The 22,668-nt window shown below is 39.6% G+C and overlaps 4 protein-coding genes and 1 long non-coding RNA gene across 10 annotated transcripts in view; 1 reads left to right on the top strand and 4 right to left on the bottom strand.

Annotated features, from left to right (window-relative positions):
• Positions 1–350: 350 nt before the first annotated feature.
• LOC144037181 (uncharacterized) lies at positions 351–2,290 on the bottom strand. Its single transcript, XR_013288851.1, has 3 exons — positions 2,185–2,290; positions 1,201–1,323; positions 351–1,111 (listed from the first exon to the last, which is right to left on the bottom strand). It is a non-coding gene; the product is annotated as an uncharacterized LOC144037181 (long non-coding RNA).
• Positions 2,291–2,879: 589 nt separating this feature from the next.
• On the bottom strand, positions 2,880–3,962 carry pnpla1 (patatin-like phospholipase domain containing 1). The gene is made up of 5 exons (XM_077577266.1): positions 3,689–3,962; positions 3,368–3,600; positions 3,229–3,294; positions 2,945–3,154; positions 2,880–2,903 (listed from the first exon to the last, which is right to left on the bottom strand). Exons 1-5 carry the CDS (start codon positions 3,894–3,896, stop codon positions 2,880–2,882), a joined length of 741 nt encoding a protein of 246 aa, XP_077433392.1. The 5' UTR covers positions 3,897–3,962.
• Positions 3,963–5,749: 1,787 nt separating this feature from the next.
• Positions 5,750–10,916, bottom strand: etv7 (ETS variant transcription factor 7). Of its 3 annotated transcripts, none has more exons than XM_077575146.1 (8): positions 10,724–10,915; positions 10,409–10,550; positions 9,163–9,330; positions 8,934–9,086; positions 8,126–8,218; positions 6,528–6,670; positions 6,346–6,446; positions 5,750–6,250 (listed from the first exon to the last, which is right to left on the bottom strand). In XM_077575146.1, exons 1-8 carry the CDS (start codon positions 10,745–10,747, stop codon positions 6,055–6,057), a joined length of 1,020 nt encoding a protein of 339 aa, XP_077431272.1. In that variant the 5' UTR covers positions 10,748–10,915; the 3' UTR covers positions 5,750–6,054. The 3 variants fall into 3 exon arrangements, with proteins under 3 accessions (XP_077431272.1, XP_077431280.1, XP_077431289.1); XM_077575154.1 differs by having other exon boundaries at positions 9,163–9,327; positions 10,724–10,914; XM_077575163.1 differs by lacking the exon at positions 8,126–8,218 and having other exon boundaries at positions 10,724–10,916.
• Positions 10,917–11,156: 240 nt separating this feature from the next.
• On the top strand, positions 11,157–14,670 carry ube2t (ubiquitin-conjugating enzyme E2T (putative)). Of its 3 annotated transcripts, none has more exons than XM_077586364.1 (7): positions 11,157–11,301; positions 11,533–11,642; positions 13,323–13,392; positions 13,476–13,581; positions 13,671–13,769; positions 14,070–14,153; positions 14,423–14,670. In XM_077586364.1, the coding sequence occupies exons 2-7, from the start codon at positions 11,534–11,536 to the stop codon at positions 14,540–14,542; spliced, it is 588 nt and encodes a 195-aa protein (XP_077442490.1). In that variant the 5' UTR covers positions 11,157–11,301; position 11,533; the 3' UTR covers positions 14,543–14,670. The 3 variants fall into 3 exon arrangements, with proteins under 3 accessions (XP_077442490.1, XP_077442499.1, XP_077442507.1); XM_077586373.1 differs by having other exon boundaries at positions 11,197–11,310; XM_077586381.1 differs by having other exon boundaries at positions 11,282–11,423.
• Positions 14,671–14,706: 36 nt separating this feature from the next.
• The window catches only part of lgr6 (leucine-rich repeat containing G protein-coupled receptor 6), a 34,626-nt gene continuing 26,664 nt past the window's right edge, over positions 14,707–22,668 (bottom strand). The window contains exons 10-19 of one of the 2 annotated variants that reach the window (XM_077586292.1): positions 22,395–22,463; positions 20,118–20,189; positions 19,961–20,026; positions 19,806–19,877; positions 19,376–19,447; positions 19,032–19,157; positions 18,143–18,297; positions 17,876–17,956; positions 17,697–17,737; positions 17,441–17,622 (exon numbers count right to left, since the gene is read on the bottom strand). In XM_077586292.1, the coding sequence (XP_077442418.1) occupies positions 17,566–17,622; positions 17,697–17,737; positions 17,876–17,956; positions 18,143–18,297; positions 19,032–19,157; positions 19,376–19,447; positions 19,806–19,877; positions 19,961–20,026; positions 20,118–20,189; positions 22,395–22,463 (811 nt within the window). In that variant the 3' untranslated portion in view covers positions 17,441–17,565. Of the gene's footprint in view, positions 17,738–17,875; positions 17,957–18,142; positions 18,298–19,031; positions 19,158–19,375; positions 19,448–19,805; positions 19,878–19,960; positions 20,027–20,117; positions 20,190–22,394; positions 22,464–22,668 lie in introns of both variants that reach the window. The other variant, XM_077586282.1, reaches the window with a different exon arrangement.

Here is a 22,668-nt window from a genome sequence, read left to right as displayed (position 1 = left end):
ATGCACGTTGCATCCATATCGTTGCATGAGAGTTGACCCCAGGCAACGAACAATCCAGCGACATACAGCGCACGTCAATCATTGAAATCTTATTTATCTAGACACAGCTATCCTACTGAATTGAAACAACTGAGGCATCCTTCATTGTAAAGGGGCACTCAAGCAGGGAGCAAAGATGTTCTGTTTTCACAAAGTTTTAAACCTAAGCTAGAAGTTCAATAGAATATTACACCATAAATTTACGAATGCCTTTCTGAAAGAAATTTTGCGTGTTCCGATGCTTGTACTCATCAGGTTGGTGCTGAATTATGAATTATATGGTTGCATATTTACTATGCAAACTTTCATCATTCAAAGCATGACAAATACTTTATTGAGTACATTCAGTCATATTCACATAATGATGATGGCTTGAGAAAGAAGACAGCAGGAAGTAAAACTATATATATATATCTGCTCCTAATTAACAAAAATATGATCAACACAAAATAAATGACAGCAAATAGCCAAGACACTTTCAAAGTAACAATTAAACAAAATAATTCAATAGAATGAAAAAATTTTTTCCAGTAATTCTGCTTTTATACAGTTTTTAAAAATACAAATAGACTGAGATGATTTAGTTTGATAATCTAGATGGTACAGTGATAAGAAGTGATTGGCTACAATGGAGGAAGGCTTTTGGCGAGCATGTGCAGATAAAATGTTGGACATTTAATACCGCAAAGTACAATGGAATAAAAACATTGTCCACACAATTTGGTTAAATGAAGCCTTCCTTCACAAAAAGAATAAACTCAACCTTTCAGATGCTCAGTGAGAATATAGCACCACCTAGAAGACCTGCGTTTACACTTTATACATGTGACAAGTTAAGCACGGATTTTTGAATATACTTTCTGCCTGTGCTTTGTTAAAAAAAAAAAACGGTTTAATTCTTTCACTTTACAACCCTCGTAAAGGAGGTATGGACCTAGAACTTCCAAACCTGACGCTCTCCGAGAGAGCAGGACGAGGCAACTCCTTGTGACGTGGAGGGCAACTGTGCTTTAGCGGAACCTCATTTTCAGCTTCGTTCAACAACGGCAGCTTCAGCATGATGGGAAACAGCCTGTATGGTAGACCAGAGTGGACATCATTTGAAAAGCATAAACAATAACGGCTGTCCTTTGTAATCGTTCAATCAATAATGAGTCAAACCTGTCCTTTAGGATCTTCATGAAGGTACAGAACAGTATACTAAAAAAGAAGATTGAATACTGCCTGAAGCAACACCAGGTCCAGAAAGCCAATTCTGGAGTCTTCTGAGACAGAAACTCCACTCTGTGTGGGACAACATGGGCAAATCGGTGGTTAATTGAAGCGGATCAAGTTGTGCCAATGCTGAAAGACGTTGTTGATACTTGCAAAAGACATTTTGTGGTTAAGGCACCACAAGGTACAAGAACAAACTCAAGATAGCATTCACACATCTGCCCTCGGGTATGAACTCTTTTTTTTTTTTTTCATGAAATTCTATTCACAATCTTGTCTCTTTTCTTGATGTGACAATATGCGAGTCTTTGGAAAGAGAAGCATAATGAACAACCAATCCCAAACAAGTTATGATCTTATCTGACTGAGTCACTTACAGTTGTGCTTGTAAGTTTACATACTTGGGCAGCAGGTCTTATACGGGTCTAGCTGCAGACGTTGGGCGAGTGGAGCTCCACCGGAAACACGTGACTTCTACGTGACTTTGAGCATTTTTTTTAAGCATTTATTTTTAAACAAATTAACAAATAGAGTAACTATTTAGTTAATTTGAACAAAACGGTATACAAAACACATAGAAAATTTGAATGTAAACAACATCAACAACACAACTCCATCGGAAACGCGCTGCCTCTGAACGAAGCCCGACGTACAGACAGACTTCACATAGTCAGTGCGTGTACAACGTCCTCAAATCAACCGTGATTTAAATGTCCATTTTCTTAACCGCTTGTCCACACAAGGGTCGCGGGGGGCCGCTGGAGCCTATCCCAGCTGGCTTCGGGCAGTAGGCAGGGTACACCCTGAACTGGTTGCCAGCCAATCGCAGTTTCAATTTGATTTATTTTTTTTAATATTCTCACAAATCCAGTGGCTGTGTAAACTTGATAGTAATAGCAAAAGTGATGGTTATGGTGGTCAGATTCTTACATTTCCTTGGTCTCAACCAGAGTCTGCAAAAACAGCGTCATACGTAGCACCAAGTAGGCTAAGAATCCAGAAGGTCCTAGCATGCTGCCATACATCGTCAGATTGCCCATCAGAACTGCAACACAAATACTCACATTTGACTGAAGTGTTCTTCTTGAATGTAGTTCAGGTAAGTGTAAAGGTATGAGCGCAATGCACACCATTCTGAAATGTGTCAAAAGTGAGAGGAAGTGTCAATTTCCCAGTTGTGGACTGAAGTTCTGCAGAGGTGTTCATCTGCATGCTTTGGCTGCCTTGGAACAATGACATCACATTTGTCTCCATTTCATCATCCTCTTCTTCCTCAAGAGTTGTCTCTGGGAATGTCGGTGGTTTAGTGCGACAGTAACTAGAGCTGTTTAGTTCTTGGGGAGTTGTGATCATGTTCATGCTTGGGACAAGCTCTGCATACAAGGAAAAAAGACAGTATAAGAAAAGCTTCTGTTTGCGTGCTCTTTCCTTCACAACGTAGTTGACCGACCATTGTTCAGAAGAAAATGAAAGGCATCTTTGTAGCCACTGTGGTAGGCTTGCTCCAAGATCTGAATAAAGAACAGATCATTTTTTGTTGTTGTATGAAATTATTGATCAATTTAAATTTAACTACAGCCCGCAGTTGAATCAGGGTTTCAAAGTCAAGGAAACCATCGTGTTAATCATTCACACAGGCAGCCGCCATTCTGCTTGGAGCACAGAAAAGAATCATTCAGTTAACACTCACCTCTGTATTGATGGGGTAGAGTGCATTCCAGAACCTTAGGGCATTGGCCAAATTGCCCTTCAAGTTGAGTCCAGTCACCACCATGTCCAACATATAGGCTTCGTCTTGGGGACAGATGTCTGTCTCTCCAGAGAATGGAGACACAGTTAGAGTACGGCTCGGTAGCGCCATAACCGGCTGTATCTGACTGAAACCTCCATCCATGTAGTACTGTAAGATAGGACAACATTGGCACATTACAGGAGACGCTTGACCTGTTTTTCGAAGTGCTTTAAAATACTTACTACTCCTTTGAGGGAGGGAGGCTGCATGCCGGAATATCCCGGAACAAAGCAGCTACAAAGCAGAGTCTGTGGTTGTGAATTGGAATGAAATATGTTAATTACTAAGAATCAACATATAAGGACAAACTGTACGACTCACCTGTATGACATCTTCTTTGGACTGGTACTCTGTTATAACAGTGTACTTGCCATCCTCCAGACGGGTCGCAGCCACGGCGAGACGGCCATTTGCAAGGAGATGCGCATCATGGGGAAGATATTTATGTAAGACATATTTTAACCAGTGTAGAATATCAACCGAAGGGTTAAATGCTCCAAGTGTGAAGGCCTTCGTCGCTTTGGCGAAGTGAAGCATCTCATTTCTCATCGTAACTGGGCATGAGATTAAGAAAAAATAAATGATACAATCATTTCTAACCATATAAAGCACATTCATATGAAAAAAAATAGAACCACTTACTCGGGTTTATTTCACAGACAACAGCAGCAGCTACCAAAGACCCCGCTGACGCACCGAGAATACACGGTGCCTTGCGCAGTAGCCACGGTGCGTTTCGTCGAAAGCACTCGGCAACCCCGCACTGGTAGGTGGCCAAGAAGCCGGATCCAGAGAAAGAAATTGATGAAGGTGCCTCGCGAAAATTCACGCTGGATTCCTCAAGAACCATTTTAAGGCTGTAAGTTTAAAAACTTAATATCTATTTCGGTGTTGATTAGTGGTCTTGGAGTGGCTGGGGAAAAAATTGTGTCTCACTCAGGGCTTTTATCCAGGGATAAGTAAAAGAAGGCTTTATAATGACGCCTTTTAAAAAGGTCTCAATTAGCCATAGCATGTTAGTCAGGCACATGTGATACTTACGAGCATACAACACCCTTACTGTCTATCTGTTCCTGGTTGATTCAGTTCAACAAAACCACTTCCCATGTGAAAACATTAGAGGAACGGTCTGAATTTAAGTCAAAAGATTGCATGTAAATCCTCAAGTGTACAAAACTTTTTTTATTGCTCTGCCAAAGCAGATGACACCTAGGATGCGTGATTATTCAACAGAAACTGTTAATGTGCCTCGTGTTCTAGTTAGTAGTTGCACACATTACACAAATGAAAAATTTGCATTTCAAAAATCTTGACTACTGTATTAATTATAGCTACAAATTACTGTAACAGGACATTTGCGAATTCTGGACAAAAATAGCGTTTCAGTGCTGAAATGTTGAATGGAAGAAAAAAAATGACAGCATGTGGAATGATGTGAAATGCTTAAGAATGATACTAAAAGATATATATATTTTTTTATTTTATTCTTTTAAAACATAAAAATAATGGAATGACGGACTGGAATCATTATGAGCCAGGCTGTGAATCTCGACTTCTTGTGTACTGAGCCACGGGTAATCTGCTGAAAGACATGAAATGATGTGGCATGATATTGAATAAAATGGAATGATATTGAAATAGTGTGATGTGATAATTAGTTTTATGAACTTATTTAGGTATACAGTACATTCTCTGCACTGCTCTGCTGGGACTTAAACCATTGACCCTTTGATCATTCAACAATCCCCTTTACTAATTGAGCCACTGCAGTCTCATCAAAAAACAGGAAATGATGTTGAGTGATTGAACGTCTGTCCATTGAAAATAAATATTATTTTTTATGAAAAAAAAATATGTATATTGTGGGGAAACTGTAAGTATTTGGATTAAGAAAAATAGTAGCTCGGTTGGCATGATTTTTTTTAAAAAACATGTTGAAGTATTATGGGCGTATATCTAGGACAAAAAAAGTAGAGCAGTAGAATTAAAATAAATGAAGAATAGGAATTCTGCACAGCAGAAAGTGACTGAACTGGACAACAATCATGAAAAAAAGCAACTCCTGTGCACCAGGTGACTTTCATGCATATTAATCAACTCTCTGCAATTTAAAAACTGCAGCCTCTCGAGTTCTTATCGCGAAACAAGGTTTTGAGGCTCCACATAATAACCTCTCAACTTTTTTTGCTTTTTCATCCACACATACATATGAAATTTGAAATATAGTACAGTAGAGTATAATTGTAAAACGCAGTATGTTGACTGTATTTACTGTATTGTTATGGCTAGCTGTCCCTTCTAAAATAGTGGAGACTGGTTGGATTTTTCTGCAAAGGCTTCGGCCTTCCTGGGTGGAGTTTGCATGTTCTCCCCGTGCTTGCGTGGGTTTTCACCGGGTACTCCGGTTTCCTCCCACATTCCAAAGACATGCATGGCAGGTTAATTGAACACTCCAAAATTGTCCCGAGGTGTGATTGTGAGAGTGGTTGTTCGTCTCTGTGTGCCCTGCGATTGGCTGGCAACCAGTTCAGGGTGTACCCCGCCTACTGCCCGAAGCCAGCTGGGATAGGCTCCAGCACCCCCCGCGACCCTTGTGAGGAAAAGCGGCTAAGAAAATGGATGGATGGATGGATGATAGCAAAATTACTTAGCCATCATGACAAGCTTGAGAGTCACACCAAAATAAAAAAAATGTATACACACTTTTGATCCTGTTCAAATTTGAATATTTATTTAAACAACAGCGATTAAAGTTAGTATTATTGATGGACAGGAGTTATAATGTACTGCATATGTATACCACAACAAACATTCTACATACTTCTCATCCGCAACATATTACAATTTCCTGCCCATACCTGCAAGAGAATTTTAACACATGACTCTTCAAAAATGTACAGAATTACTGTATTCTTTTTCTCCGAAATAGTGTTTGCTGTAATTAAAGTATTGATTCACAGGGGGAATAAAAGATTACAGTGCTTGACTTGTGTTACACAGCACTTCTTTTATCTCACCGGGGGGGGTTGTTCAGTTGGAGAACACTCTGGAGAGGTACGATAAGGTGAAACCTCAAAACGTTCCTCGCTCAATTCAGATGAAGGACTGCTGTCTGGAAAGTTCCCGTCCTGAAGAGGAGAGTGTACCGGACACTCAAAGGAGTCATGCAGCTCTTTCCCAATATCTTGTGGTGTTTTCAGAAACCTAAGGAGAGACAAAAATAACATTTTTACAGTTAACGATGTGATCCGAATAAGAGGGAAAATGACAAAGAGTGACAAATGGAAGGAAAAAGAGACCTGAAGAGGAATTTGTGTCCTCGCTCCTTTTTGATGATGTTGAGTTTGTAATAGTGCCTTAGAGCTCGAGACATTTTCTCATAGGTCATATTGTCTCGGTTCTATAGAGGACATGAGTCATAGTTAATGCGGCAGGGTGCAACTTTTCAAATTTGAAGAGCGCACAACTTGTGATTGCTCACCTTGTGGTGTCCCCACAGACCTGCAAGCCCGTTGGGATCCACAACCCTGAACACCCGGCTGTCACGGTCTTCCCATCTAATGTATTCTTGATATTGGTCATCACACAGCATCTTATAGACGTACTCCCACAGTCGCCGGCACTCTGCTCCAATTAAATAATACAAATAAAAAAAAAGTCAATGCAACACATGCAAGTATCATCATTACAGAGACAGCCCTCAAATAAATACGAAAAGGTGCCAAATTACGACCAAGTGTTACATATTTTAGTGAAGTGAAACTCAAACCCAGTCCGTCTGGTCGGAAGATGAGTGTTTATCTGACTGAGCTGTTTGGCCAGTGATTGTTTTAGTGTTGCCTTTTCCTAATCTCAACCATTAGTGTCCCATGTAAAGACGTATCGTGTACTGTACAACTTCACTGAAAGCCTAATGCTCACGTCAACTATTAGTCCGATGGCTAAGTGACATACAGTACATGTCAAGACTAAAAATAACACTAAGAACACGACTGGCCTGTTAGCTGAGTAACATAAAAGATAACACAGCCATTTAAAAAGAAGTATGACGTCAAAAACACAAATACATAATATGAACGCAGTCTGCCACAACAATAGCATATAAAAAAAATACTGATATTACATTTAATATGGGTTTTCCATGAAAAAGGAGGAAAAAGCAAACATTAAAAAAAAATAATAATTAAAGTCGGAAGCCAAGGTGTGTTTACCAAAACAACTGTGCTGCCAAATGGTTGTGAAACAGCTTACAACTTACAACATTCTGCAAATAGCATGACAAACTGAAACTGACAAACCCCGCATTGAGATCAGCGGGGCTATTTTTTGGTGTACTGCGTGTGGATTCAATCGCGTTCTAGCCTATTTATAAGTAGGTTATTATGATTTGTGATGTGTGTCCCCCCTGTCTAAATTGGTTGATTGTCATTCATCTGCACCAATGTATTTTCATTTTCTGTACTAGCAAAACTTATTACACTCAGTACCACCCCAAAATATATTAAGCGCTCCAAGTCACCACGCCACCCTGATGACCAAAATTAAAATAAAGTAGCATAGTAGACCTACTTGTTAAAAATAAATAAATAAAATAAATAAATAAATAAATAAAGTGCAGCAGGGGTTTTATTCTATATATACAGTGATACTCGGTTATGGTGCAGTCCTAGCCAAGCCTTGTTTGCATGACTTGATGAAGGTTTCTTGGATGAAACCAGAACCAGTCCAGTTACGACCCGATTCGATGCCTCGAGCATAAAATGACCTGGCGAATTAGAACATACACAAGCGCGCTCTCTGTCTGCTCCTCTGTCCTCGCCCCTCGACTTCCCCAGCCAATCGCAAATCAGACTTGGTGGGTTGCTTTTAAGGCAGTGCTTCCCAATTGCTGTATTTTTTTTTAAATTCAATGATTATTCCGCATAACACCAAGGGGAGCCCCGCGTTGGTATGCGAAATAATCATCATAATCATGTTGACAATCTATAAAGTTGGAGTCACTTTGGCGTTCACACACAACTTTTTATTTGAGTTTGAATATTTGATGCGTGTTTTATTATGAAGAAACTTTGGCCTTACCTGGCAAGCGACCATCGGGTCTGTGGATTTGTCGTTGAGGTTTCTCTCTGTATGTCAAATTGAGAGGTTCCTCTTTGAGCGTTACAATTTCATCTTGTTTTTTGTGGAGAGAAAGAAACAGAGAAGCAGGCAGAAGAGGGGCAAAAGTCACAAATACGTCACAACCGTTGCTGAAATTGAAACAGTAAAACTTTTAAGCGCTTTGGAAATCTGAGCAGCTGTGGAGAGTAAAACTGAAAGCAAAAGTCTTTAGAACAACCGAATGTTGTTGTTTTTTTAGCGAATGTGTGCAGTACTATTAACTGTAAAGCTATTTGTGGCTAGAAGTTGTGACATTACTGGTTTCGCAACCATGCTGGCATGTATCCCTCCTCCTACAGTGGAAACCAACCACCTTCTTTTTTTTTTTTTACTGGGAATTGATAGTGAATGTGTAGAGTGTAGACTGATTTACTTTCACACAGGTTTATGGCGAGTTATAAATTCAGAACAGCACACAATTTAGAGGGGCCTGTATGTGACAGTTTTGACAGTTTTACTTGTCATGTTAGTAATCAAACAGCTACAGTATTATGTAGCGTTAAAGTTTTATGAGAAGCGCACAACATCAAACTATAAAAAAAAAAATCTGATTGTTTGTTTTATGTTTGCACAAGAAGTATTGAACAAACCTTTCTTTCAAGTGATCTCTAGGGGCAGTTTTTTTTTTTTGTTTGTTTTTTAAATCAAGCCATGCAGTACATTTTAATGCAACTGATCATAGCCATATTAGCGTGTATTTGAAGGCAACACACAATGCATGTCTGACCTTGCGTGTTGTCTGAGGAGGGCTTCAGGGACTCTTCAGTTTTTGGTACAGCCATCTGGGGCCTGACTGTTCTTTGGATGTGAGACCTATTTTGGGGTACAACACTCCTCCGTTGCTTTATCACATACTGCAGGATCTCATACAGAACATCACCTGCAGACAAACGTGGTAAATATGCTGGTGTGAAAAAAGTCAGTCATGCGTGCAGAAGATCTATCTTCAGCAATACCTGAGCTTGGGCAGCGGTGTTTAAAGTCCTCCTTAGTGAGAAGGCACAGGGCTCGGCCATTCATTTCAAAGCGTGCCTTCTCGGGTCGCCGTAGTGAGTACTCCTTGTGAGCCCAGTGAAGCCAGAGGGAAACATCATCCCTATTCCACAAATATGGATTTATTCCTGCTGGGAGAAGATGCACATAAGAGTCAATTTAAAAAATTGAAAAAAAAAGTGCCCTGACTTGTTGCGTCTGGGCCAATCCAGAATTGGAGGACAATTCATGCATTAGGCTTTTTGAAAAATTACCATTTATTTTTTTTACATTTTCTGTTGTGAAGTAAAACATGTAAGAAGCCATCATATAATTTAATTTGTCCATGTCAATGGTTCACTTTTAAGGGAATATTTAATTTTGTATCCTGTATTTTGCTATATTTGCCACAGCCTGACATAGAAATTAGAAAAACATATAGGCCTTTAAAAATTATAATAATAATAATAATAATGAATAAATCCTGTAATAAACGTTTGATTTATTTTGAATATGATTCTATTTTTAGTATTATTTTAATTACAGAAAATCTAATCACTGCAAATCACTGCTAATGTTCAGAGTTTTTCTAAATGCATGCTAGCAGTGTTAGTGCTATTAATTTTGGTTAGAAAACACTTTGATATTATATTGGCTTTTCTTTTTCTGACAAAATAACTAAAACGGATGCATTGATTTGAGTGGCCCATACTATTATGGCTGAAATTTGAAACCTTGAACGGGTTAACTACGTAATGTAGCTAGCTCATTTTTTTTTCTTGTATGGCTATAATAAGATCTTACTCGCAGGGTTGTATGTATGTTGAGAGACACAACTTAAGCGCACGCTACTATTTAAAATAAGTGTGCTGCTAAAGCAAAATGTTTTAAAAATTACAAGGAAGACATATATTAACAAAATCATACCAACAATATAATTTATTTAAAATTTATTTTAAATGTTATAGTTGATATGTAAGTTTGTCATCAAGAAAGAAGGACAAGAGAGAAGAAGAAGAAGGAAAAAATGTTTTTAGATGATGCTCAGGAGGTATTTGGTATTTGAAATTTAGGAATAACTTTTGTTACATCTACAGTTGCATATTGTCTCAGTACACTTTTACTGTTTGTGTATTTTGTTTATGCATTATGAGGGTCTTGAACTTGGAAGGACAGAAAATTTTCTACCAATCCTGGAATATGCCATGTAAGTTAAATAACTGGACTTACGTAGCTGTCCGGGAAGATGCCACAGGTCATCCTGTGTAGGAGGGCTGATGTTTGGAATCTTGTCTGGTGAGACTGGGGAGTGATGCCCACTGATTTTTGTTTCATGCATTAAAGTGGGTGAACTTCTTTTTCTTTGCTCCTCCTAAAACAAAATATTCCATATTAAAATATAATAATAATAATAATAATAATAATAATAATAATAATAATAATAATAATAATAATAATATCTGTCCATAATTGCAAAAACTGTGACAGGTAACCTCTTCAAACCAACACATTCCCAACGGGTGTCCCCTGAAAAAACTTACTCACCTTCACCAACAGTGACATGGACATGTTAAGGATGGAAATATCCGTTTGCGGCTGCCCCCAAAGAAAGAAATAAGCGAACAAGTACACAACTGAAACAACTGGACACAACTAATTTGTTTTCAGAGAACAGTAAGTAGCTCTACTATTTTCGTGTTCAACTCTTCCGGGAAATGAAAAACGAAAGAAAGACAATCCTTGAGTCAACTGCGTGTGCGCAGAACATCCTGATTGGACGAAACAATCCATTCATCTCAGCGCATTTTTACACAACACTTCACAAAACACAGGATTTTTTTTTAATGGTGAATTTTAACGGTAAGTTGAATGACTACAAGAAGAAGTGCAGTCTCCAGGTAAACAGTTAGCTTTTTTCACGACCTTAAAGAGAGTACGTTCGGCTTTAGACAGTAGATGGCGCTTATGTTCACAATTCGGGTAAACATTTACCCCATTATTAAACCGAAGAAGTGCATCTGATGACGTTTTGAGAGGGAAACATAAACGAAGCAGCGCTGCTGATAGTCAAAAAGTGACAAAAGCGGACAAGAGGGGAAATACGCGTAGTATTGTCGCATCAAGTAAGCTGCGTGTGTACTTTTTTTCCATCATCAACCTGGTTATCGATGGCGCAATGACATATTTGTTAGACTTCGCTCACTCATTAGCAAACAAAACCTAGCTACCTAGTGTTTTGCAGCCTGTGAGTAACTACGTATGTCGATGAAAATACCGCGTAGTAGTCTAAACACCCAAGAACACGTACACAAGATACATATTTAAAGTTAATTGACATTCAATTTGTTGAACAGAATGCAGAGAGCCTCCCGTTTGAAGAGAGAACTTGTCATGTTGACAACCGAACCACCTCCCGGGATCACATGCTGGCAGATAGAAGAACGCATTGACGACTTGCAGGCCCGTAAGTACTTTATTAATAGATGTAATACTTTTACAAAGGGTGCACTTTTTTCAAGTTCACCAATCAATATTATTGGATAATTTTGCCTTGACCGGCAACTCGCCACCGAGCTTTTTTTTTTTTTTTTGCCGTCAGTTACGTCAGAATTACACGTGAAAATTCTGCGCCAGTCTAAACCGATCCATCGACATAATTCCGGTTCTGGTGTCCTTGCACTGGCTCCATATTCATGTGAGGTTTCAGCACATTTTAACCTCACTTGCTGGATCTCTTGTCCTGTTAGGTCACCGTGGTCTGCTGACCTATTTGTCCCTCATCACACAAGATGACAAAATAAAAGTGTTAGAGATGTGCAGTTAGTTGCCCCCAAATTATGGAATATCCAATCTAACTTTATTTGTAAAGCACTATAAACAGTCGGCCAAAGTGATGTACACAAATACAAGAAAATAGCACAAAATAGGCAACATTAAAAATAATGCAAACGATAAAATAATAAAACAGTAAAAGGCACAGAAAACTAAAGTAGTAACAAAGTCAGTCTCAGTGAAAATAAATTCGTTTTTATTTTAGCAATAACAGAAAAAATAGGTCAACAGTTCAACAAAGCACAGTATTTGTTTTGACAGTTATTCCAGCAAGATTAGATTGTTTTGCCTATTTTTCTTGTATGAACAGTGTAATGTTTGTGATTCTGTATTTTAACTTTTAAGAGTCCATTGCGAAAAGTGCTATGTGAAGTAAACACAAAAAGTTTACACAGACCTGTTCAAATGCCAAGATTTTGTGATATAGAAAAAAATGGGACCAATATATATAATTTAAAAAATATGTACACAATGTATCTTAATTAAAAAAAATTCTGGCCATAACTTTTCCTCTCACCTTCTCGGACTAATTTGGGAGTCAGGTTTGACCCCCATTGACAATTATATCAGCCATATTTGCAAAACTTCTTTCTTTGACCACCCTAATATCGCCAAACTCCGAGTATCCCTCCCGTGCCCTGCTGTAGAGAGGCTCGTCCATGCCTTTGACACCTCCAGGTTGGACTGCAATTACATACCACTCATCAAGATCCTTGGCAAGAGCCTGCAAAGGCTCCAATATGTCCAAAACAGCGCTACTTGGGTCCTGATGAGAGTGCGTAAAAATGAGCACATCACCCCCATCCATTGCAGTCTGCACTGGCTCTCCATTCACCTCCGCATCATATTCTAAATCCTTCTTCATCACTGTCTGTATGGTTTAGCCCCCACCTACCTCATCAATCTGCTCAACCCACATACCTTAGCCAGAACCTGGTCCGGCCAATTGCACCATCTGCGACCGCCTAAGACGCAGTTCAAGACCATGAGCGACCGGGCCTTCGAGACACCCTCCCTCACCACCTCAGGGCTCCACAGACGGTGGATGCTTTTAATAAAAGGACTGAAAACCTTACTTTTTCAAAAAGCTTTTTCTGGCTGATTTTATCGCGTTTTATCTGTTGTTTGTTTATTGATTTGCACCTTGAGATTTGTCTCCAAATATAAAGTGCATTATCTGTTAGGATCCAGCATGCATCTTTTGACACACCACTAGATTTCAGCCAAATTTTCAAACATTTAACATCAATTGGGTCCTTTTATCCCTCAGGTTTTAATGTGCTTGCCTTTTCCACTTTTCTGTTGTTTACAGAGATAGTAGGTGGTTCGGGAACTCCTTATGAAGGTGGAGTCTTTTCCCTGGAGATCAAAATCCCAGAGAGGTAACATTTGTGAGATTTAAACATTACAAATCACTGTCACCCAATTGAGACATAAATAACGGCCGCATTTTTTTTTTTTGTAGGTACCCGTTTGAGCCCCCCAAAATGCGATTCTTGACTCCCATCTACCACCCAAACATTGACACTGCAGGGCGTATCTGTTATGAGGCTCTTAAACTACCCCCAAAGGTTATAACAAACTGGAGGGGAAAAAAACAGTTGTGTGTTCGTGTTCTTGTTTAGGTGGATTGCAATATTTCTTGTCTATGTTTCATCAGGGAGCCTGGAGGCCCTCCTTAAACCTTTCCACGCTTCTTACCTCCATCCAACTTTTGATGGCTGAACCAAATCCAGATGACCCTCTTATGGCTGATATAGTGAGTTGTGTTTAATGTAGTGTAGTTTCAATAACAATAATTCTGCTTCCATTTACATATTTTGTTGACATATAATTTTTGGTCTGTTATCTTTAGTTCTACTTTCAAATACGCAGTTTAATTGTCTCTTGGTTAAAAGTGGTATCACAGAGTCTGTGACAACCTTATGATTCTCAAGATTTAAAAAAATATATATATTTTTTGTAGCCTTGCATTATAGAGAACATGTGACACTTTAGAGTTGTGTAATAGAACAAGTGCACAGTGTAGCACAGCTTTACATGTGTTGTTGGAATGCAGGCATCAGAGTTCAGATACAACAAACAGCTGTTTACACAGAAGGCCAAGAAATGGACAGAGGAACACGCTGTTCAGAAGACGATGGTAAGGTTGTTAATTCAGTCGAGTTAAATTTGATTTGTTTAATGCTAAATCGAAACATTTTCTTAAGCCACTTCTCATAAGAAGTAGGGAAGGATCACCGTGTTTATGCAATAATGAGCACCTGTTAATATTGATTGCTACAACTACTATTAATGACGGTAACACAAGACATCTCTTGAGCAACTGTTTATTTATTGGACGTTTACATTACACTTTGAACATTTAGTTGGTGATCAGATTACAAATTAGCGTACATCTGTCTGTGTTAGGGGATCTTGGAGAGCAGCCACACAGACAATGTGCCAAATCAGAATGCACCACCACGCAAAAGAGTGTCTTCTGGTGCAGAGCAGGAGCGGTACGAGCTGGCAAAGAGAAGAGCTGTATAGTTTCACCCACATGCTTTTGTGACACTTTTCAGTTTATTTGCATGGTTTTAATTATTCAATTGTTCATTTAAGATGTATATACATATTTATGTCTGCTTGTGTTTTAATAAAGAGTATATTTCACTGTGGTGATGTGTTTTAAATAGTAAAAAGTGATTGCTGTACACAATATAAGGATGACTTTATTCAGACATATGCTTTTCACTTGTATACAATAGTATGTACAACCTACATAGCAACTTAGCAACAAATGTTTAGTTTGAAACAAACTATAAATTTATATTTTAAAATACAAATGTTTTGTTTGAAACACACTATGGTTTTATATCTTAAAATACAGAATAATATATTTGGTGTTTTATCATAGGAAAAGAGAAACATTTAAAAGCTTTAGTAAGTCAATACTAGGGATGCACCAATACCACACTTTTTTTTTTTCTAGACCAAGTACAAAAAATAGCCTAATTGTTTGAGCACTACTTGTACATACAGTAGATGTTAATGCCATTGTCTTGCAATTGTGAACATGTTTTCATCAAATGGTTAGAAATAGAAACATAAACTTTTCTTGACCCGACATGTTTCACTCAAATATAACCATTTTAAAAGCAACTCTAACATCCAACTGCATGTTTTTCTAAAGTTTGTCTGACTCTTGCGGCTGCCGCACGTTTCACTTAGAGCGCAACACAATGCAGTTCAGTTCTCAAAACTGGCAAGACAACTCAAGTGACGTGTTAATTACACAATTTCTTCTCTATCTTTATGCTGTACTCTGTTTTAAAAAAAAAAGAGGAAGGATTAAGTTTTTAAATTTATTATTATTATTTTATGACGGGTGTTATGTGTTGGCTCTAGAATTGCCAATGTTATCCAAGTAATGGCAGAGAGGATGATCAAAGGAACCACTGAGTTAGTGATCCATTCAGTTTCACGGCATAGGTCCATTTGCACTTAGACTTGATTGGATTAATGTCAGATTATATACCGTAGATATGTTACTAGTGGGTTCAACCAGGCAGCCTGTTGGGCGGAGATGGGTCGCCACTAATTGGAAACGTGAGCTGGGTTTAGAGTTTAGACAGTCGTGAGACAGGTTAGTTTGACCCTACTGATGGCGCCATTCACGGCAGGAGGGTGACTATTAACACCCAATGATGTGTTGCACCGTCCCCAACATCACCCAATACTGGTATCTGTGCATCTCTAGTCAATACCATGCTAGTTTGGAGGTAGTTACATTTCATATACTGTACACATTGTTTGTCTACCCTTAAGTATCCAGATAAATCACTAAATCTCAATCAGACATGATTTTTTTCCCCACATTTTGTGGAGTTGCTATTTGATGTTTAAGATGGAACAAAATTAATTACATTTATAATAATTTGTTACACACATTTAAATTTGTTATCTTACTCCGGTTAATCCTGACAATGCTTGATAATTAATCCCTTCATTGTCAAAGAAATTGAAAGTAGGAATAGACACAAATACAGTTAATTATAACCAGCCAAATGTGTAACTTTGAACCTGCATGCCTGTGATCAGTCACATTTCGACATAACATTTATAACATATAACTCTCTTCTAGATATATTTAAAGTCCACATTGCTGCAAGTTCTCCAAGGTGTCCTAACTTTAATGGATGTATTCCAGCTTTTACTGGATCTGTTTTGAAGATAAGAACGTCTGAGACTGATACAGTCCACTGGATAGGTGCTACAATTGTCCTTTGTATTTGCATAATGGTATTTTAATTCCTTATTGTAGCGGGAACTTCTTGTTGCACTTTCCCTTTTTGGAGACACTCTACCACTCGTTGCTTCTCAAGAGTACTAATCTCTTCCATGTGGTCTCAGTAGGTTCTTTGTCGACTTGGGCCCAGGACTGGTTTTCCTGCCACTCTACATGAGGCCCAGTTTTTCAGGCGGTTAGCTTGGTCCTTTATGGATTTGGAGCAACATAGTCGGTCATGGTTGAGCGATGCATCGGGCAGTTGTGAATATCTTGATGCAAAGTCATAGGACATCCTTTGTTGTCAAAGCTCCCTTGTTTTCTTAGTCGTTCTTTACCTCTGACAATGGGTGTCTGGCAAGAGATTAGAGGAACTGAGGAAGTAGATGAGCACTGGGACAATCGAACTGGGTCCAGTTGAGAGTGGACAGAAGAAGCCCTTCTACTGTACAGGTTGTCGTCATCAGCGAGAGACAACTGTGTAGATGTTTCAGAGCAGGAGCTCTTCTCTGTCTCCACAGAAACCAAAGAGTCTATGGTGCGGTCACGGCGAAGCTGAAGAGGCGCTTTTGGGCGATACCAGAAAAAATACTGGGAGTGGTGTCGTGTGAAAAGGAGGAAGAGTAGGGGATTCAGGCAAGCAGGTAGAGGCTGAAGAAGCAAAATGATTGATTTGAGCACCTCCTCGCCGAGAGATAAGAGTCCCAGGAGTGAGCAGATGGAAAAGAAAGCTACTGGCACATATAGGAGGCCATTTGTGAATATTAGCCAGGCAACATGTTTGATCATAGCACAGTCCCACAGGCCCTCACATTCCCCTCTAAGTAATTCCCAGTATAGTCGGATGTATGAACATGTTACTATGAGTAGGCACAGGGTGTTCATCATAATCAGCACTAAGGGAAAGGCCAAGGAAGTTGGTAGCTGAGAGGTTGAAGGTGGTAATGGTGTCGGTAGACAGAAAGGTGAGGATCCATACTCCCCAATTCCAATCAAAGGAAAACAAGCTAGGATGAGTGAGAGAGTCAGACATAAAAGTGCAAATATACGCACACTTCTCAGTGAGGGTGGTTTTCCGTAGCTGCGGGCACATGTCACACTTGCTCCACATTGCACAGCTGCCAGCGTCAGCAACAACACGCTTGCCTCAGAAGCAAGCACCCATACCCATCCTGTCACCTGACATCCGGGGCCTCCTTGCCAGGGGGCACCATGTTGGCTAAAGTCTCCCATTGTTAAAGCGTCCACAAGGGCCAGTGTACTTGTACAAACACCTGTCAGCAGATTAGAGGCACCCATGCAGGCCACTGTGAATCTTAGTGGCGACAGGGAGCAGAGGGAGCTGAATAGAGAAAGCAGCAATAGTGAGTTTCCCAGAAGAGACACCAGGGAGATGGTCCATAGGCCGACACGAACCAACCAGCTTCCCATCAGAGAGTCACAGGGACGGAAAGGACCTGTGACACCAAAAATATCCAATCCATTAGTATTACAACCAAATCTATCAGTCGATCACAGCTAAACTGTCTCCTAGCAGAGTTCAACGAAATAAAACTGTGTTCTCAAACTATGATTTCATTGATGCAAATTCAGACCTGGTGTGGGAGTGCAGTGGACACTGGACTGAAGTTTTGACTCCTCTATTTCAAGCTGGAATTCCTCCAGGTCGGGGTCATCTGCAATCATGGGAATCAACATTTAGAATTCCATAGCCTGGTTTCCAAATCATACGTACAAATTTACATAACCAGATTGATTGTAAATATTTACCGTATACACAGTGAAAAATGGCACTGCTGTTTCGTGAAATGTGTATTATTAAATTTTTGAAATTATTTTCAGACGGCTTAACATGTACTTACATTGTGTGTCCGCTTGATGTGGGTAAATGGAAACAGTTCTCTTGTGAAGGTCATCATCAGCGTTGCTTTGATCAGTGTCCCACTGGTTGATTGACTTGTAGCTATCACAAGAACCATACACACAGCACTGGTAGGCATATGGCATCTCAATAACCCTGTAACAGACAGCAAAGCTAAATGATTCGGAATCAGCAATAATGCTACATAGAGTTAAAAAGACAAGTTTACAAAAAATGGGATGAAGTCTCATGACTGCTACATAGCCATAAGCAAGGTCTGCCTCACACAGAGCGACATGGCCTAAACATGGCTGACCCGGAAAATTGCGTAAAAAAAAAATATCATTGATTCACACCCGCATATCACGTGATTAACTCTTTCACATATACCAACGTGCTGCAATGAAAAAACTGTGACCCCTGGTGTGTGCGTGTGTGAAAGTTCATGCATTTTGGGGACCGACACTTAATGCTTAGCCACAGAAACACATGAAATTGTACATGGAGGCAAGTATTGCAGTTACTTACACAGATTCACCTTTCTTTTTTTTAACAATATAAAAAATATATAATTTTATTTTTTGTAGGGGGAGTCAATCCCCGTTTTTCATTGAAAAAACTTATTGGTAGTATATCCCCGATTATTCAAGAATTTCGGGGGGACTCTCTATCCCTCTCGCTCTCTTTCTTTTTCTCTTTCTCTCTCTCTTCAAAGCATTTGAATGGGTGTCAGTTCTGTCCCCCATGAAAAGCCAGGGTCCACTGCATATATACCTGTACTTGCCGCGGCTTGTCGCTTGATACCCAGAAATCTAATTAAGCATGTTTGATTGTTCAATACATCTGCGAAATTGTTACGCAATTCACCTGTGATTCAAATTTCAAATTACCTCATACGAGGAAAGTGATCAGGGTTGAAGCCATCGTATAATTCAATGTTTCCCCTGAGCTTGAGATGGGTGAGACCTGCCAGTCCTGTAGATGGCACTGAGCTAAGCCTGTTTTCAGTCAGGTCCCTGCGATGAAAAAAAAACAAACAAGAAACATATGGCTGGATGTCTGAGCAATCCAGGTCAATTTTAAGTGCACAAAGATGTATAGTATGTTCCCTGTGGGCTCTGAAATGTTTATAAACCGCGTGTTGGAATTCCATGATAGCAAAGATCTTACACAAGGATCACGCATAACAGGAGGACACATAATTAACTGACATGTATCCTCATGTGTTACTTACAATTTGACCAAAGATTTCAAAGAGGCAAAGGCATCTTCATGGATCCACTCTATCTTGTTCCAGCTCAAATCTCTGACAAAAAGTAAACAAAATAAAACAGGAATTATATTTTGAATACAGTGCGTCTCTGGCCAATAGATGTCAGTAAAGATGCACATTAATCCCCATTGCCATTGAAACCCTTTTAAGCCTTAAATTCCCTTATTGGACTACAGTATTTATCTAGTTGTCTGCCTGTCAAACATAATCAATTTGTTTAGTTGTGTAAAATAATGTATTTTATTTGAAAGGCCTGTAGAGATTAAACTGTTAAACAGTTTAATGGAGTTCTGCCCTGCATTATGCAGTTCCAAATTAAACATAGCCTGTGTGATATATCAAACCGCCATGAAATAAATAAATAAATAAATAAGGTTTTTCTCATACTTACAATGTTTTTAGAGAGGCGAGCTGCTCGAAGGTACTGGACTCTAGCCTTGTGATTTGGTTATGCTGAAGCCCACTGTTGAGAGAAATGCAAGCCATCTTAAGTGAAGTGTGATTTTGTGAATATCATTTTGTGGGTTGCGGGTGGTGATCACTCACATTTCTTCTAATGCAGAACAGTGGTAAAAGCTTGGCAGATGCTGGATTTGGTTGTATGACAGCTCCCTAACACCACACAAAAACACTATTGATTTTAGGGTATAATGCTCATCATTTGACTTTTCTCTTTGTTTGTGTTTACATTATGTATACTTACAACACTCTGAGGCGAGGCAGCTGTTCGCAAAGATCTAGAGGGAGAGTCGAGAGACCCGCCTGAGTCAGTGTCCTAGAGTGAGAAAGACAATCCTCTCAAACAAGTGACAGCACTTTCTAATGAGCCTAATGTAGTCAGACAGGAAATTTTGCTCAACCAGCCATTGATTTTTTTGAGTCTTTTCCCCTTGAAACCTGCATGTTCATGCCAATATCACTATCTATGCGTGTTTCATTCTTGCCTGGTGCCAATTTTGTGTCATGGTAAATGGTATTTCATTTATATAGCGTGTTTCCACCTTTACAAGCCCCTCAAAGCGCTTTACATTCGACTACTCATTCACCTACTGACGACGTAGCATCAGGAGCAACTGGGGGTTCAGTATCTTGCTCAAGGCTACTTTGACATGGTTACAATGGCATGGGATTGAACCCACAACCTTTGTGTTAGGAGACGACCACTCTACCACTGAGCAACGCCGCCCCACGTCATGTTGACTAGGGTTGCTCCGATCAGGTTTTTATGCCGCCAATAATGATCTCATCTATGAGTTAAGATTTGCAGATTACTGCCGGCACCGATCATATGGATTAGCTGTACATTTTTAAATTTTATTTTAGAGCTGCATTGAACGATTATTTCTTAATAATCTGTTAATCTGTCATTTTTTTCCATTTACCCCATGAATCAGCCCAAAAAAATACTATACTTTCATACTTTTATTAAAAAACAGAACATTATTTGAAATTGACAAGAGAAGGAAAATGCACAAATAAATTATGATTCAGTTACTGTTTTAGTCGGTAACATAAGGAAATAGGCAAAAATGTAGTAGATAAAAGCAGATGGTTGTAAATGTGTTGTTTGCTTCCATGGAGGGATGCAAAATGAAACAATATTTAGTGTTGAGAGGTATGTAACCTTTCTAATAAAAAGGAGCAAACTTAGAGGATGAGACACCTTCTTTAAGGAGACTTTCCATGTGAGAGTACAGTTTGGTGGAGTCCTGGCAGAGATGCGTTTGTGAACTATTTGCAACCAGGTAGCAGGGCTCCAAGTGAGACAGCAGGTGGCAGAACCCGGTGTCTTTCACCACTTAGAAAGGCTAATCAATTTATCCGATGAGTTCAAATATTGTTAGCCCATGTTCTTCCAAGTATTTGTTCTTTAATAGACTTATTAATTTGCAGGAAACATCCACACGGCAGACATTTGTTTGGGTTTGCCGCTACCATGCACTTTTGCAGTGTGGGGGAAGGAGAGGTTGGTCTACATACAGGGTGATCTATTTTTGTGATCAACAATGAAAAGCATTGACCAACATACCCGTATACCAATCGTGTTTTTCTATGGAAATCAGACAATCATGATTGGTGGCCAATTGATCAGAGCACTTCTACGATTGACAAATCTGGGGGTTAACTCTCTCTTGCATTTCATTCTTTGGTTCTTCGGCCCTTGCAACACCATTTGAGCCGGTGGTGGGGGCAATGGCTTGCTCACGTGTGGCTTAACAGTAGCAAATTTAGCATCCCCCCAACATCTAGTTGCTATTTTCACAAATATGTCTGTAGGACTTGAACACATGTTCTCCGATTCCAAAGTCCAAATCCTTTCAGACTGAGCTACTGCCGCCCCAATTGGCCAGAGTCACAATTGAACCATAAAATAGTAAGGTTGGGCGTGCCCGGTGGATGACTAGTTAGCATGTCCGCCTCCCAGTGCAGAGGACGTGAGATCGAGTCCGGGCTTCGGCCTTCCTGGGTGGAGTTTGCATGTTCTCCCCGTGCTTGTGTGGGTTTTCTCCGGGTACTCCGGTTTCCTCCCACATTCCAAAAACATGCATGGCAGGATAATTGAACTCTCCAAATTGTCCATAGGTGTGATTGTGAGTATGGTTATTCGTCTCTGTGTGCCCTGCGATTGGCTGGCAACCAGTTCAGGGTGTACCCCGCCTACTGCCCGAAGCCAGCTGGGATAGGCTCCAGCGACCCTTGTGAGGAAAAGCGGTTAAGAAAATGGATGGATGAATAGTAAGGTTGCTGTTTTAGTGAGTATACAGTAGTACAACCAGCTAACTACCTGACCAACCATTGGATGGAACCGTACCTTCCCCTTCAGAATAAAAAAATGATCTAATTGTTTTATCCTATGTCATCCTCTTAACCAGGAAGTGCTGTTATTAATGATTCAACCTGGGTGTATGTGCCATTTTATTTTAGATTTGATACGGCTGTGTTATTGTGAGTGCAGTAACTGTTAAAGGGAGAAACTCACAAAACTTCCAGGCTGGTTGTTCCTTTCAGGTCAGGAAAGTTTTGAATTAGGGTGGCTCCATTCAGAGAACTGCAGGAGAAAAAAAAAAGGCGTAGTGACCGAAAAGTGCTCACTTTCACTCATGCACACATATGTTTGTCCACCAGACTGTATCTAACAGCTCATTTCAACCATAACATTTTCATCCAACATCAATATGGGCTGTTTTGACTGTCTTACTAGACATCATAAATCACACCATTTAACATGTTCTTACAACAACTCTCTCTTACCA

The sequence above is a fragment of the Vanacampus margaritifer genome, chromosome 1 (assembly GCF_051991255.1).
Source record: "Vanacampus margaritifer isolate UIUO_Vmar chromosome 1, RoL_Vmar_1.0, whole genome shotgun sequence".
NCBI classification, from domain to species: domain Eukaryota; kingdom Metazoa; phylum Chordata; class Actinopteri; order Syngnathiformes; family Syngnathidae; genus Vanacampus; species Vanacampus margaritifer.
This window is presented reverse-complemented; position numbering and strand designations above follow the sequence as displayed.

Bases quoted from the DNA above. Each gene is read 5' to 3' on its own strand.
- pnpla1 (XM_077577266.1), bottom strand. From the start codon at position 3,896: ATGGTTCTTGAGGAATCCAGCGTGAATTTTCGCGAGGCACCTTCATCA. The intron at 3,295-3,367 runs GTGAGTCGTACA...TCACAACCACAG, and splicing joins CCAAAGAAGATGTCATACAG to ACTCTGCTTTGTAGCTGCTT. The intron at 3,155-3,228 runs GTAAGTATTTTA...CCTATCTTACAG, and splicing joins CTCCCTCCCTCAAAGGAGTA to TACTACATGGATGGAGGTTT.
- etv7 (XM_077575146.1), bottom strand. From the start codon at position 10,747: ATGTCCATGTCACTGTTGGTGAAG. The intron at 10,551-10,723 runs GTGAGTAAGTTT...ATTTTGTTTTAG, and splicing joins CCATGTCACTGTTGGTGAAG to GAGGAGCAAAGAAAAAGAAG. The intron at 6,671-8,125 runs GTAAGGCCAAAG...TAATTGGAGCAG, and splicing joins ACCCGATGGTCGCTTGCCAG to AGTGCCGGCGACTGTGGGAG.
- ube2t (XM_077586364.1), top strand. From the start codon at position 11,534: ATGCAGAGAGCCTCCCGTTTGAAGAGAGAACTTGTCATGTTGACAACC. The intron at 13,582-13,670 runs GTTATAACAAAC...ATGTTTCATCAG, and splicing joins CTCTTAAACTACCCCCAAAG to GGAGCCTGGAGGCCCTCCTT. The intron at 14,154-14,422 runs GTAAGGTTGTTA...TGTCTGTGTTAG, and splicing joins ACGCTGTTCAGAAGACGATG to GGGATCTTGGAGAGCAGCCA.